Source organism: Carassius auratus, chromosome 24 (assembly GCF_003368295.1).
Source record: "Carassius auratus strain Wakin chromosome 24, ASM336829v1, whole genome shotgun sequence".
Lineage (NCBI taxonomy): Eukaryota > Metazoa > Chordata > Actinopteri > Cypriniformes > Cyprinidae > Carassius > Carassius auratus.
In genome coordinates this window covers 21,098,793-21,112,721 of record NC_039266.1, presented here as the reverse complement: position 1 = coordinate 21,112,721, position 13,929 = coordinate 21,098,793, and the positions used below count along the sequence as shown (strand labels likewise).

Genomic DNA, 13,929 nt, shown 5'->3' with positions numbered 1-13,929 from the left:
TTTACCATAAATCTTTTTCTTTTTTTTACATTTGCAAAGATCAAAGATAATTTCATCCGTTTCTTCTTTCGGTGAATATGGGAGACATCTTTGTGTATCAGGCCATCCACAGTGCTATTGCTAATATTGTACAGAAACAAATTCTATTGCAACCCAATGAAGAAAGAAAACGATACAGGTTTAGAATGACATGAGTAAATAATGTGGATGATGACAGACTGTCTATTTTTGGATGAACCGTTCCTTTAAGAAACATAATTATAAAGGTAAAAAAGCAATGAAAAGACAAAAGTAACCATTGCAAAATGTAGCTTTTATTAACGTTGTAAACCTAAAGTATAAAATAGTTTTAGACCATCCTAGTTACCGGCAAAATAAACTGTACATATGTGGAGCAGACAGAATGACTTTACAACATCTAATACGAGCTGTGCCATACATTCACACTCAATTTTTGTTAGTAGACTTCTTTAATGAATTGTTGTGTATATTTTCAGTAACTTGCACTAATGTCACAGAACTAATGGTTTCTACCACATCAAACAGCATTCATTGGGTTAAAAGTGAAATACCTATTTTGGGGGTAGTAAAAACACACACATTGAAAATGCATGGCATTTTAAATAAACGTGAAAAAGATGCTACCGTGTGCATGATGCACCACTGACTAGCTCCTGAGTTCTGAATGTGCATCTCATTTTTATTCAGACCAGACAACTGGATGCATTAGAGCAACCTTTGCATCAGATCAAGACAGAACAGCATCGTGCATTCAAGGTATGTTTAGAATTTAGAACTTGACTTTTTCTTTTTTTAATACATAGACCTTTTTTTTCCAGATATGATTGAGATGTTTTTGTATTTGAAATGTTATTGCATTCAAACGCTTTAAGGTACAACACTAATGCATACAGAAACAGTCAAATGCCAATGTGCTTGAATGATGCTGTTCAGTTTTTGGGAATTTCACGATTCATAACTTTTCTGTATCTTATAAAAAAATGTGTAAGTTTAATTGACAGATGCATGTGCCATTAGACTAATAAATCCTCAAATTAAAAGATATACTAACAAACTTGCATCCAAAATGAATACACATGTAGGTGTAAAACATCTGCTAGAATCAGTAAAACAACACTGACTTTGGCACGTTATTAAACGAAACGCCAACTTCCAGTCCAAAATGACTTTCCACTTCAATCAATCAATCATTCAGATGCATTTATCCAAAATATATCCACGTGTCATTCATTAACACCTATTCCTCATTCATTTTAAAAATAAAAATATCATGTTCGTGCACAAATCCTCAATACGCAATGTAAATGCCTCAAATACTACTACCTCTGTCACGCAAATTGTTGATTAGCAATATTTGGGCATCATTATTAATAAATTACGACTCTTTTTTTTTTTTTTTTTGCTGTATGCTGTATTAGATGTTTAACCACATTCAAAAATGTATTTCAACTTGATTGTCGAACCCAAGTGAGATTGTAGCGCTACTTATGGAAAAAGGAAGCTCTGAATAATCAGCCCTCTTTGAGAAACAGGTGAATTGTTCCATGGCCGTGTTTGAAGAATACACAGAAACATCTAGGAGCGTGTGGCGTTGTTGCCGTTATCACCGTCATCGTCATCAGACTGTTGGTCTGGAGGAATGGTGCGAGTATGGCTGGCCCGTACGCTGGTCAGATGATGGCAGGCGGAGATCAGGTTAGCAATGCCAACAAGAGTTACGCCTGTGCCATCCAGGTTCACTTGACTCAGCTGCATACGACACAGGAACTTCAGACCTGAGGAGTAGAATTGAGTCTGTTAGAGAAGTTTCTTTACTCGAAAATGACCGTGGAGGGAAGAAGACTGCACAACATACCCTGATCTGTGATTCTGGTTCGGCTGAGGTTGAGTTTCAGCAGCTGAGGACAGTGAACTAGACCTCGTCTGATCACCGTATCACCCACCTGTGTACTGGCCAAACCCATCACCTACACAACACACATGTAACTTCAGGCCAGAATATTCATTGCCATATATAGAGAGAGTTCATATATCATTAATTTCAATTATATAGAATATTACATAGTAGGTTAATAAATATTATATATGATAAAATTGTAATTTATTGCTGTGATGGTTATTGCTGTGATTTCAGCATCATTCCTCCAGTCTTCAGTGTCACATGATCATTTAGAAATCATTCTAATATTCTCATTTGCTGCTCTGCATTTCAAGGATTTCTGATTATTATTAATGCTGTTTTTTTTTTTACTTTGTAATTTTGTAAAGTTCAAAGTAAAAGCACTTATTTGAAATAAAATCTTGTTACATCATAAATGTCTTTATGAATATAATTTGTAAAGAGATTTTAAATGCATTTAGTAAAAAAAAAGTTCAAAATTTTTAAGATTTAATTTTTAACTACACACAGAAAATAAATATATAATTATTATAATATTTATACTATGTATAAATCCTGTCAAACAATTCATTGCGATTAACTGCATCCAAAACAAATGCTTGTGTTTACACAATATATGTGTGTATTGTGTATATTTATTATGTATATAGAAATACACACACATGCAGCATATATTTTGAAAATATCTACATGAAAGTAATAATGTTCATATAATTTATATAATATATATTTAATATATGAAACATTTTTCTTAAATAACTACATGCATGTATGTGTATTTTTTATATACACATAATAAATATTCACAGTACAAACAAATATATAATGTAAACAAAAACTTTTTGTATTTTGGATGTGATTAATCGCACATTAATTGTTAATTGTTTGCCATCACTTATAATAATCACATGATCTCTACTGTACCTGCAGATGTGGTAAGTGTGTGATCAAGGCTGCGACTCCTCTGCTGGTGACGGCTGTCCGGTCGAGACACAGTTCCTGGAGCTCTTTTAGACTGATCAGTCCCTGCAGCCCGCTGTCACTCACCTGAGTGTTGCTAAGAGACAGCTTCTTCAACCTATCAGGTGCAAAGGGGCGGGTCACCATTACCATCTTTGGTAAAAGATAAAGACTTTTAAAAACTGTTCTAAGGAAACAGAAATGAATCGCAAACGAATGCACATTTTAATTTCTGCAACTGCATGATATATTGCAATATAATGCCTTTTTTACTCAGAAAGCTGGAACATTTACTAAAGGAAGTTATCGGTCTGTAGGTTTTCTAAAACTAGTTAATCAAAAACGAAAAAACACTGTATGTTGACTAAAAAAGAACAGTGTGAATAAGTCTTGTTTGTGGCACACATCCGCTCTTGGTGTGAAGAGATCGTTAGACATTAATCAGGCTTCCCACAATTTCTGACCAAAGAATTTCCATTATTTCCATGCCTTTTCCAGCTGTTCCTAATGACCGGACAAGAAATGGTAAAACTCATTTTATGAAGAAAGAGCTGAGGGTAACTACATTTGATTAATTTCCATGAATTTTGAATTCTGTTGTAGTTCCAGGTTTTTCTTGACTTAATGAAACCTGAAAAATGGACAACAACAATTTGGGATCAAGCCAGTGATTTCGTAATTAACTCTACGTAAGCCTGTTCCAGCATTACAAGGTTAAACCACATCAAACCAGAACAGCAGCTCCTTTCCTCATGTGATTTACTGCATGGACACTTTGGACCTAAAGCTCTACCTGCTCATGCTGGCAAGCTGTGTAATGCCGTGGTCAGTGAGCTGAGTGTAGTCCGTCAGGTCGAGCTCTGAGAGCAAAGTCTGTCTGGAGAGAAATGTAAGTCCAGTGTCCGTCACAGAGTGTCTGCCTGGCAGCGTGAGATGGGTGAGCCTTAGGCCTGCGTGGAGACAAAGCTCATACTTCACTAAGACCCTGAACAGGATTGAATAACTTGCAAAACACATTTATGCATGCATAAAATACTTTATAAACAATGCATAAATAGTTGTATTTGGCTGCACCTGAAATGATCTCCAGCGTGTGGTTTCCGTCTGCGACTGGTATGCCGGCCAGGCTGAGAGCTGATAGGCTGGGGTGGGCTGCTAGGCACTGGAGAGTATTTTCTCGTACACCTGTGCCATCCAGGTGAAGGGTCTGCAGGTTTCGGAGTTCTGCGAGTGCAGACACATCACTCACCTCAAGGAAAAATGAGACAAATGTTTAAAAAAATATAGGCTAAATTAAATGTATGGTGAATTCCATTACGCAGTTCTTTCATGGTGCAAAATAAATAGACTTTACAAACAAGCCGTGTAACAGCTTCATGACTGGAGTTTGTTTGAAGGGACAAATGCAGTCTACTGTTTAGAAGGATACATTAAATTAATCAAAAGTGACAGTAAAGAAATTTATAATTTTGCAAAAGATTTATATATTAAATTACTGCTGTTCTTTCTATTCTTAATACAATTAAAAAAACTATATCTCAGTTTTCACACACACACACACACACACACACACACACACACACACACACACATACACACACACATACACACACACATACACACACACACTCACACAAAAATTCAGCATATTAGAATGATTTCTGAAGGATCATGTGACACTGAAGACTGGAGTAATGATGTTGAAAATTCAGCTTTACATCACAGAAATAAATTACATTTTTAAATGTATCAAAATAGAAAACTGTTATTTAAAATTGTAATAATATTTCACAATATTGCTGTTTTTACCATATTTTTAACCAAATAAATGCTGCCAGCAAAAGCAAAAGAGGCTCTCAAAAACATAAAAAATCTTGCCAAGCTCAAACCTTTGATTAATTTTTTTTTAAATAAATCATTTTTTTCTTAGTCTGAAATTGTGATATAATCTTTTTTTGATAACCCCATCCACAAATGACATGCCAAAAACCAAAACAAACTGTGGAATTGAACCCAAAATCTAAAAAAAAAAAAAAAATCTATATTTTAAAAAAAAATAAAAGATTTGCATTCTAAAAATAAACAATATATTATAAATATAAATAAAACATTATAAAATGATTGTAAAAATCTATGTATCCTAGTGAAAAAAAAAATACTAAAATGAATTTGAATTACCTTTATTTTGTGCTAAGTATACTACAAATGCATTTAGATATTTATGTGCTTTATAAAAATACCATGGATGTATGTACCTTGGTGTGTTTAATACTGAGCATTCGTAGCTGTGGTGCACATGTGGGCAGCACTCTCAGTGTGCTCTCTGTGATGGCCGTCTGATTGAGGCTGAGCTGACACAGCGCAGAAGAACCCGACTGCAGATACATCAGCAGACCAGCATCGCTTACTTTGGTCTGGTCCAGAGCCAGGAAGCTCAGACTGCGCAGTCCTGGGATCAGACACAAACAGATGATGCATTTGTACATGATGATAATCGTTCATGGATGCTCCCGTCGTCTCACCTGTGATATGCTGCAAACAGCTGTCTGTTAGTTTGCTACAAGACGACAGGTTGAGATGCTGCAGTTTTGAGAGGTTGGACAAAACTGAAAGACCAGCGTCTGCGAAAAGGAAACAGGAAATGATGAAGAGCTTTATAAATCACCTTACAAGCAAATCAAGCCAGTAATCAATAGAAATACATCCTATAGGAGTGTAATTTTTCTCAAAGATATCTAGTCATATTTCACCCCAAAATCAAAAGTATAAATACATATTTGACCTTTTCAGAAATGTATTTTAATGACAATGAAGCACATTTACACCATTACCATAATGCAAAAAAATCCATAAATTGTTTATTTTTTTTAATCAAATGTCAATGTAATAATCTTTACGTATTAAGAGTAACTATTATTTATCATATATTTATGTTACACATTATATATTTAAAAATAATACTATATTAACATATATTATTAAGTAATAATGATATTGTATTTTTATCATTAATAACAAAATAGTACTAACATTAATAATTATTTTTTCAATTATTATATAGCTCTGACTTATATATATATATAAAAAATATTAATGTGAATTAAGATGTAATATTATTTGTAATATATTTATATTACATATTATGAATATATTTAACAATAACATATTAACAACTATTTTATTATTATTATTATTATTAATAATACAAATGAATTACAAATAAATACAATTTTATTATTTATTATATTTTTTATTTGAGCATATTGTCCTATTTATTTTTGCTATTTTTTTTTTTTTATATGTTTATTATATTTTTATCATTACACACAAATAAACTAATAGGTTTTTTGCATTTCAGTGATGAGAATTTTGGGCTAAAATGCAAAAGACTAACTAGTCTTAAAAAAATGATTTACTGATCTATTTATTCGTTTATTTACTGTAATAGCATCTTAATATGGCACACCTGTGATGAGTGGAGAGTTGATGAAGCTGAGATGTTTGAGGCAGGAAAAAGCCCTCAGTTGCCGCAGCAGCTCGTTGGTGGTGTATGGATAGCAGTTTAGGACAAACTTCTGTAGCGGGCAGCCGAAGAACAGCTCCAGGGTTCGCGGGCGGAGGAGACGTTCACGTGCCATATGAGCCAACAAGAGTTCGGCCAGCTCCGGGGTCAAACACGCCAGGCTACTGCTGTACTGCATGCTGGGAGCTGAGAGAACAAGACTACGTTTAATGGCTTCTCCTAAGCACTCTTGTGTCTGGTAAATAACACTTGGTGGTCTGTTTCTGACCTGTCATGAGGGAAACGGTGGCCCTGGTGGCCATCGAGCAGAGAGAGGGCACACGGGGGGTCTTGAAGGCTTTCTTGGGGGGAGAGGGATGCCCGTGTGGTGACTGCTGCTCATCGTGATGGGCGGCTCGCTGTAAGCGCTCGACCGCAGCTTGACCTGCAGCTCCACGCAATACACGGATCTCCTCAGGGTCTGCTGGCTCATCAGGCTCCGCCTCCCTTCAACACAACCAATCATAGTCACTTAAAGGGACAGTCCACTCAAAAATGTCAATTCTGTCATCATTTACTATCATCAAATGCTTTTGGAAAAATATCTAACATTTTGTTTAGGAAACAAATCAATCAAAATTCTGAAAGCTGAGAGTGGTAATGTCACTTTAATGATGTCATGCTGAATTGCAAAAGGTTTCTCTTTCTTACATTTACTGACATACTGAACTATGATCTTTTTTATAAAGCTCTTACTAAGCACCCCATGCATTTCTCACCCTTCAGCCCCTCTAGAAATCATCTTACCTGAGTCTGTTGCCCTGCTCCGGCCAGTAATGTCCCGCTCTTGCCCTGTTCTCCAGGAAGAAGGGCAACTGTGGCAGTCCTGTCAGGTTGAGAGAGAACATACTGTATATAAATTGAACAGAGGATTCTGAATTTTATACATTTATTCGTTTTTTTGTTTGTTTGTTTGTTTTTTACAATTTCACCCTGAAATGCATTTTCTTTACTTTTCCAGTCATTCAAGATAAGGTTTTTGAAAGACATTTTTATAGAGACTGGACCCAAAAAGAGAAGTTTCTATCAGATATATGACTATTTTAAATATTAATGTATTAGATTAGATATAAAGTACATATATACTTATATATACTATATGGTCTATTTTGTATGCTCTATTTAATAAAAAACAACAACAACAAAAAATTATATATATATATATATATATATATATATATATATATATATATATATATATATATAAAATCATCAAAGAATCCTGAAAAAATATATCCACAAAATTATTAAGCAATTTCAACAATGATAATACGTAATGTTTCCTGCACACCAGATCAGCATATAAGATTGATTTCTGAAGGATCATGTGACACTGAAGACTGCAGTTAAAATGAGCTTTGCATCACAGGAATAAATTACATTTTTAAATAATTTAAAGATGTATCATATGTATATCACTTTTTTAAGACTACAAAAAAAGATAATAATAATAATTCACTGATCTTTTCAGGTTTTTCATGATTGACGGTATGCATCTTTAAAAAATACAGACAAAAAAAACATTTTAAATAGCAATTTACAACGGTTTACTTTTACGACCCATAAGCACATCAAGCAAACAAATTAAACTTAAATTGCACCTTGCTACTACCAAATTAACCAAGCATTCAGTTACACAGCCACAATATCAAAACAGTTGCACTGGAACTAACTACATGCTAGTCTAATTACCATATATTAACATGCTCAACCAATCCCGCTGCAGTGTCTCTGATGTGCAAACTGACATGTGATCGTCTTCACAGCATCTTAAAATGTTGTCCAAAGCTGTCCCCCGCATTAAACTTCCAGTGCAAACAGCCTATATGTAGAGCACATGCAGTTCGAGCACACGACTTGCTTGCTAGTTGTGAGTTTTCTCATTTGAAAGAGGTGAATGGGTTTTAACTTATAACCGGATCTAAACTAGGACAAATAAGGTCATTAACCTCTTACCCAATATGGACTTCGCTGAGTTTCTCACACTTTGGGTTACTGGGTTACTGAACAAAGATCTTCGATTCAGACCGACCTGAGCACAGCAGTCCAAAGGCAGCAATGCTCTGATAGTTTAAGATCAATAATCTGCGATTACATTTCCCTAATTTTTTGATTTAAAGTTCTGGGAAAGTTTTGTTTCTAAACAACCGTGATAATTCACAGAACATTCTGGGAAGCAAAGCTGGAAAGAGACCGTGTCTATATGATTAAAACGACAACTAATCTGTTTCTTTTAGTCAAGTATGTAGTTCCATTTATTTCAGAAACAAAGCTTTTGCAGAATCATGAACGGTGACCTTCAGTTCACAGGACTCTCTGTGATTAGATCCCTTGAAGAAATGCTGGCACACTGTCTATTCAGTACCATTCCGGTCCTCTTTTATGAGATTATGGCTTCTTCAGATTCAGTGGAGTCCAAAAGCATTGCTTTTAGTCTGTTCCAGACTAGCAGATATCAACAACTTTTGTTAACAGTCTCATCAGGAATTCCCTTTGATTGTGGCGAGAAGTGCTCACTTTATCTTTGATTGTAATCAAGATGTAGCGTGAAAGTAAAATGTAACAAACCGTTGAGATGAAATGGAGGTACAACTTCTTCTGGTTGCTCCTCGTTTTCCAAATGTTCTTCATTTCCTGCATCTCCTTGCACCAGTTTATGGCCTCGTCCTGTCAGATGCAAATGTGTAATAACACAAGATCACTTCCACTGAACTGACGTTTGTGTTATTGTTCACTAAAACTATTGAAACATTATTGTTCATTCAGGTACAGCTGAAAATAAAATAAATATTAGATGAAATAATTCTAATAATGGAAATAAATCTGATATAAAAATAAACTAAATAAACAAACTTAAATATTAAGCAACAATAAGCAATATATCATTGTTATTATTATCTAAAATTATTGAAAACATTTTTATTAAATCAAAGAGCTAAAAATAAAATATAAATATTAGATGAAAAAATTTAACTAATCATTAATCAAATACAAAAAATAAATAAAAATGAAATAACTGAATCTGAAATAAAAATAAATTAAATTATAACAAACTTAAATAGTGTGCAATAAGTAATATGTAACTATTTTAACCTTTTTTTAAAATAATGAACATTCCGAAAAATAAACTATTAAAAATTACAAAATCACATAAAATCACTAAACATTAAACTTAAACTGAAAATATAAAAATCCAAGAGTGCTGCAGGGTTTATAATGGGATTTTTCATTTTATGAGTATGATAAACATAAATAGACAATAATTGGAATTTTTGCAGTCATGACTGCAGCAATCAAAATATTATATTAATACAAAATACTAGAAAATGATTCTAAAAATAATACTAAAATAGCTGTGTGGTGCACTCACAAATTAGTCAAAGTAAATCATACCCCAGTAATGAGAGGGTCCTGACAGCGGAGGTCCGACCCCAGGAATCCCAGCATACCCCACTGCTTCCTCCCACAGCTGAGGGGGCAGAGGTGGAGGCACCTCAAGTTCCTCTAAAGCCCCGGCCTCCACCTGGGGTTGCTCATTTGGAGGTACCACTGGCTCTTCCCGTGGCTCCGCCTCCGCCTGCTCTAGAACGGCCAATCGGGATGCTGGACTGGGCGGGTCCTGAGGCGTCTCGGGGGGCGTGGTCTGTATGCAAAGCGCAGCATTGGGAGTCAGTCCTAGAGACCGGAGGGAGCAGGTTAGCTCCGCTTCTCCAAAGCGCTTTCGAGGAAACCCTTGCAGGAGGGAGAAAGCGGGTAGTGATGGATGGCGGCCGGCAATATATTGGACGACGTGACTTAAGGGAGTGTCTGCAGGAAAACGCTCGCGCATTGATTCTCCAGAGGGAAGGCGAATCTATGACACAAAGAGAACAAAGATGTGAAATAATGCCAACAGGGGTTGTTAGAAAGCAGAGAAGAAACAGATGTGATCTCGCACCATGAGGATGCAGTGGTTATCCACGCTGGTCTCCACATGTCCTCCCAGTCTCTGGCCCTGTCCACTGGATGCAGAGGTCTCGACCGTGGCTTCACTTTGGGCCTTCTCCTGCTGACTGCGCCGGTCCTCTGCGATCCTCTTCAGCACCAACTCACGCTCCTGACCAAAGCACAAACCGTTAATACACTCAAAAATGATCTTGAAGACCATGAAACTGACAGCTGATATAGGAAAAGGTTTTCACTAGAAAGAGAACTGAATAAAATGTTTTTGATAGGTTGAGGTTGTTTTCACATGGTGACTTCTTTATGGCATAATATAATAAATGTACATTTATTATAATTATATTTTAAAATATTAAAATATTAAATAAATAATATGTATTTTTTTAGCTATTTATGATATTATATAAATATTCATTATATTTACTGTATGACAGAATATAAGATATTTGTGTGTGAGTGTATATATATATATATATATATATATATATATATATATATATATATATATATATATATATATATGAAGATGACAAATGTATAAAAAAAACTAAAGAATAAACTACTAAATAAATAAATAATAATAAACACTCTAAATAAATAAAAATAAAGAAAAACTAAAATGGAACTAAATCTGATAAAACAATAAATAAGATAAAATAAAAAAAAACATGAAATAATATTAAGCAACAATAAGTAATAAATAATTTATTATTATACAAATAAAACTATTAAAATAATTTTTGTTAATTCAGGTAAAGCGGAGAATAAAAATATAAAAACTAAATAAGCCAAAATAAATACAAACTAAATGGAACTAATTTTGAAATAAAAATCAATGATAAAACAAATGAACTAAAATTTTAAGAAATAATAAGCAATATAGCCTTTTTTAACTTCATTTTTGAATATTTAATTTAGCAAATAATAAACGAATAAAAATTATATAGAGATAAAGAGCGTGATATCACATTCATAATTTTGTTTTCAAGAATTCTTTCTTCTCTCTATACAGTATATTGTCTTTTAACAGCACAATTTTTTTTTATTAAAAACATTATTATAATAAATTATAATTAAACCTTTTTTAAACAGCTATTGGTTATCATTGAATCATTGAATTTAAAAGAACAGATGTTGTGCTCCACATAGGAAATCATGAAATGACACGGGCGTGAATGGATTCATTTTTGAGTGAAGCAACCCTTGCTTCTGGAGCTTTACTGTAAGAACGTGACACCTTTCTCTGATTCACCTGCTTCTTCTGTCTCCTTTCTGCCCGCGCCTCTTGAGCCACTCGCTGCCTCTGCTGCTCGTTGAAATGACTCTTATCCTGCTTGATCCGTGTTTCCAGGGGTGGATGCTCTTTTGCCGTGGGAGCATTCACAGAAGGAGATGCCAAGAGCAATGAAGGACCTAAAAGCAGAACATTCTTCTGTATTGCATAACACTATTCCAGTATTAACATCCTGCTAATGATCTGCAGCACACTAAGCAAACAATCACATGAGTCACATGCTAGTTTATTTGTACAGTAAATCACATTTTCCTTTCCAGAAGAATGTTAACACTCTTGTGAAAGAAGTCTGTTTGTGTCACGCGAATGAGTAAATGAACAAACAGTGCTGTTTGTACCTGTTGCTTCAGACTGTGAGTTATTGTTAGTGCAGAGGGCATCTTTAGGAGGGTTGAATGCAGAAAACGCTGTCTCTAATGGACCTGAAGGCTGCTTGACTAGTTTATGCCGTGGACTCCCACCCTGCAAAAGCCTAAGGAGCAAACGTGAAAATAACGAGAGGGCAGGTGCTTAATAATCAAACACAATGCTGTCTAATAACACTTTCAATATTCCCTAAAGCTATTGAACATAACCAGACAGGTTTATGACTAGCCTGTGCTTTTATATAACTGGTCAAAAAAAAAATTCTATTGGGAAAAAGTCAAGAATAAATTATAACGCTTATTTTTATATTTTCATCCATAAAACATTTACCATTCAGCCGCTTCTGGGACAGAGAAGAAACCGGCCTGTATCGCCGCCTGTATCTGATCTTCACTGAAGCCCATCTCAGTGAGGGTCCTGATGAACCCCCCTATCGTCTAGAAAACACCATAAACTTAATATTTAATATAATAATTACTTTTTATACTTTCATCAAATTTACTTTTACTTTTTGTCTTAAAATGCATGAAATAAATGTGTATTTTATTTAGTCCACAACTCGAAGAAAAAGATGCACATGGAATCGGCGCAAATTAAAGGCTGTAAAATAAGGTCCCTTTAACATGTAAAGGCGACAACAGATGCTCAGAACAAACAAAAACACTTCACATCATCTTACCGTAACATGCACACTGTACTAATTTGGTCACCACAGGTTTCACATGATATCACAGTGGACTTTACTTTGATACAGTTTGGTTTATTTTTCTGTTTATGAATTCTTGTGGGATAGCAATAGTGCCATATTTGATTCAAGTGCAATATTTGTATAAAAGCAGTATTTCAATTTGATCAGGATTGAAGTTACAAATCTGCTATCCCTTGCACAATAAGAGCATGCATAAGATCGCATTTACTTATGATTATTTAATTATTATTTTTATTTGAATCTAACCATGTTGTCCAGTGCAAGTAGGCCAAGTCAATTCAGTTTTAACTGTCTGAAGAACACTGAAAACATTTAAAAGGTGAATTATTTATATTATTTGATTGCATCTTATAACATTCTATATATATTTAAGACCGCAATAAACATGGCATGTTTTTTTTTTTTTTTTTTTTACAAACCATGTAAAATCACTCACATTGTTTGCAACGAAGGTATCAAGGGACTTTCCTTCTGATTTAGGCCTACTGTGCATTTCCTTGTTATCTTAAAGTTACAATAACAATGTCTGTATAACTAAAAGCTTCACGAGACAATATAATAAAAGGTTGTGCATTGTGCTGGACTGTAGAAACTAAATCCATTGACACAGTTTATCATGTTTTATCCACGTCGGCAAGCTAATATAGCAATGCAATAAGCTTTATAAAAACATTTAAGGCCGATTCTGATTAACCATAATCGCTTACCGTTGTGGAGTCCATAACTGTATTTAATATTCTCAAAAATCCTGGATATATGGGTTTGTTGTTACTTTGCAGAAAGAGTTTATTGATTGCCCGCACAGTAGAATGCTGACAGTCTACGTCACGGGTTCTGTTCAGTCCGGAGTGTTTGCTCGAAGCTGATTGGATGACTAACAGCTGGAAACGCCCCTTGAAGACTGTCAATCACAGCTCGCCCGGATGTTTTTAAAGGAGCAGGCGCGTCTCTACTCTGTGGAGTTCATAAACATTTGCTAAAGCGTTCATTTCAGACCAGACGGTCACCTTACAAAACGTTTGTTTGCAAAATCAGCAAATTTCTTTTGCTGTGGTTTTTGTTTCACTTTTGGGATGCAATACGTGTCATTGGCCGGCAGATGTCACATTTGGACATATTTGGAAGTACAACATAACAATAAATAATAAAAAAAATTCTCTCTATTTTTCAACAAA

At 34.6% G+C, this 13,929-nt stretch overlaps 1 protein-coding gene across 1 annotated transcript; it reads right to left on the bottom strand.

Annotated features, from left to right (window-relative positions):
* Window positions 1–292: 292 nt before the first annotated feature.
* On the bottom strand, window positions 293–13,613 carry LOC113042613 (uncharacterized). Its single transcript, XM_026201591.1, has 17 exons — window positions 13,462–13,613; window positions 12,376–12,482; window positions 12,018–12,151; window positions 11,638–11,798; window positions 10,381–10,539; window positions 9,837–10,296; window positions 9,012–9,110; window positions 7,191–7,269; window positions 6,673–6,890; window positions 6,348–6,590; window positions 5,404–5,502; window positions 5,137–5,330; window positions 3,956–4,130; window positions 3,675–3,831; window positions 2,846–2,999; window positions 1,877–1,988; window positions 293–1,796 (listed from the first exon to the last, which is right to left on the bottom strand). The coding sequence occupies exons 1-17, from the start codon at window positions 13,474–13,476 to the stop codon at window positions 1,597–1,599; spliced, it is 2,766 nt and encodes a 921-aa protein (XP_026057376.1). The 5' UTR covers window positions 13,477–13,613; the 3' UTR covers window positions 293–1,596.
* Window positions 13,614–13,929: the final 316 nt, after the last annotated feature.

What these genes read in the sequence shown, in the direction of transcription:
- LOC113042613 (XM_026201591.1), bottom strand. An exon ending in GAGCAGGGCAACAGACTCAG is followed by an intron (nt 6,891 to 7,190) that starts GTAAGATGATTT and finishes GTTGTGTTGAAG; the next exon opens with GGAGGCGGAGCCTGATGAGC. An exon ending in TCAGTATTAAACACACCAAG is followed by an intron (nt 4,131 to 5,136) that starts GTACATACATCC and finishes TTTTTCCTTGAG; the next exon opens with GTGAGTGATGTGTCTGCACT.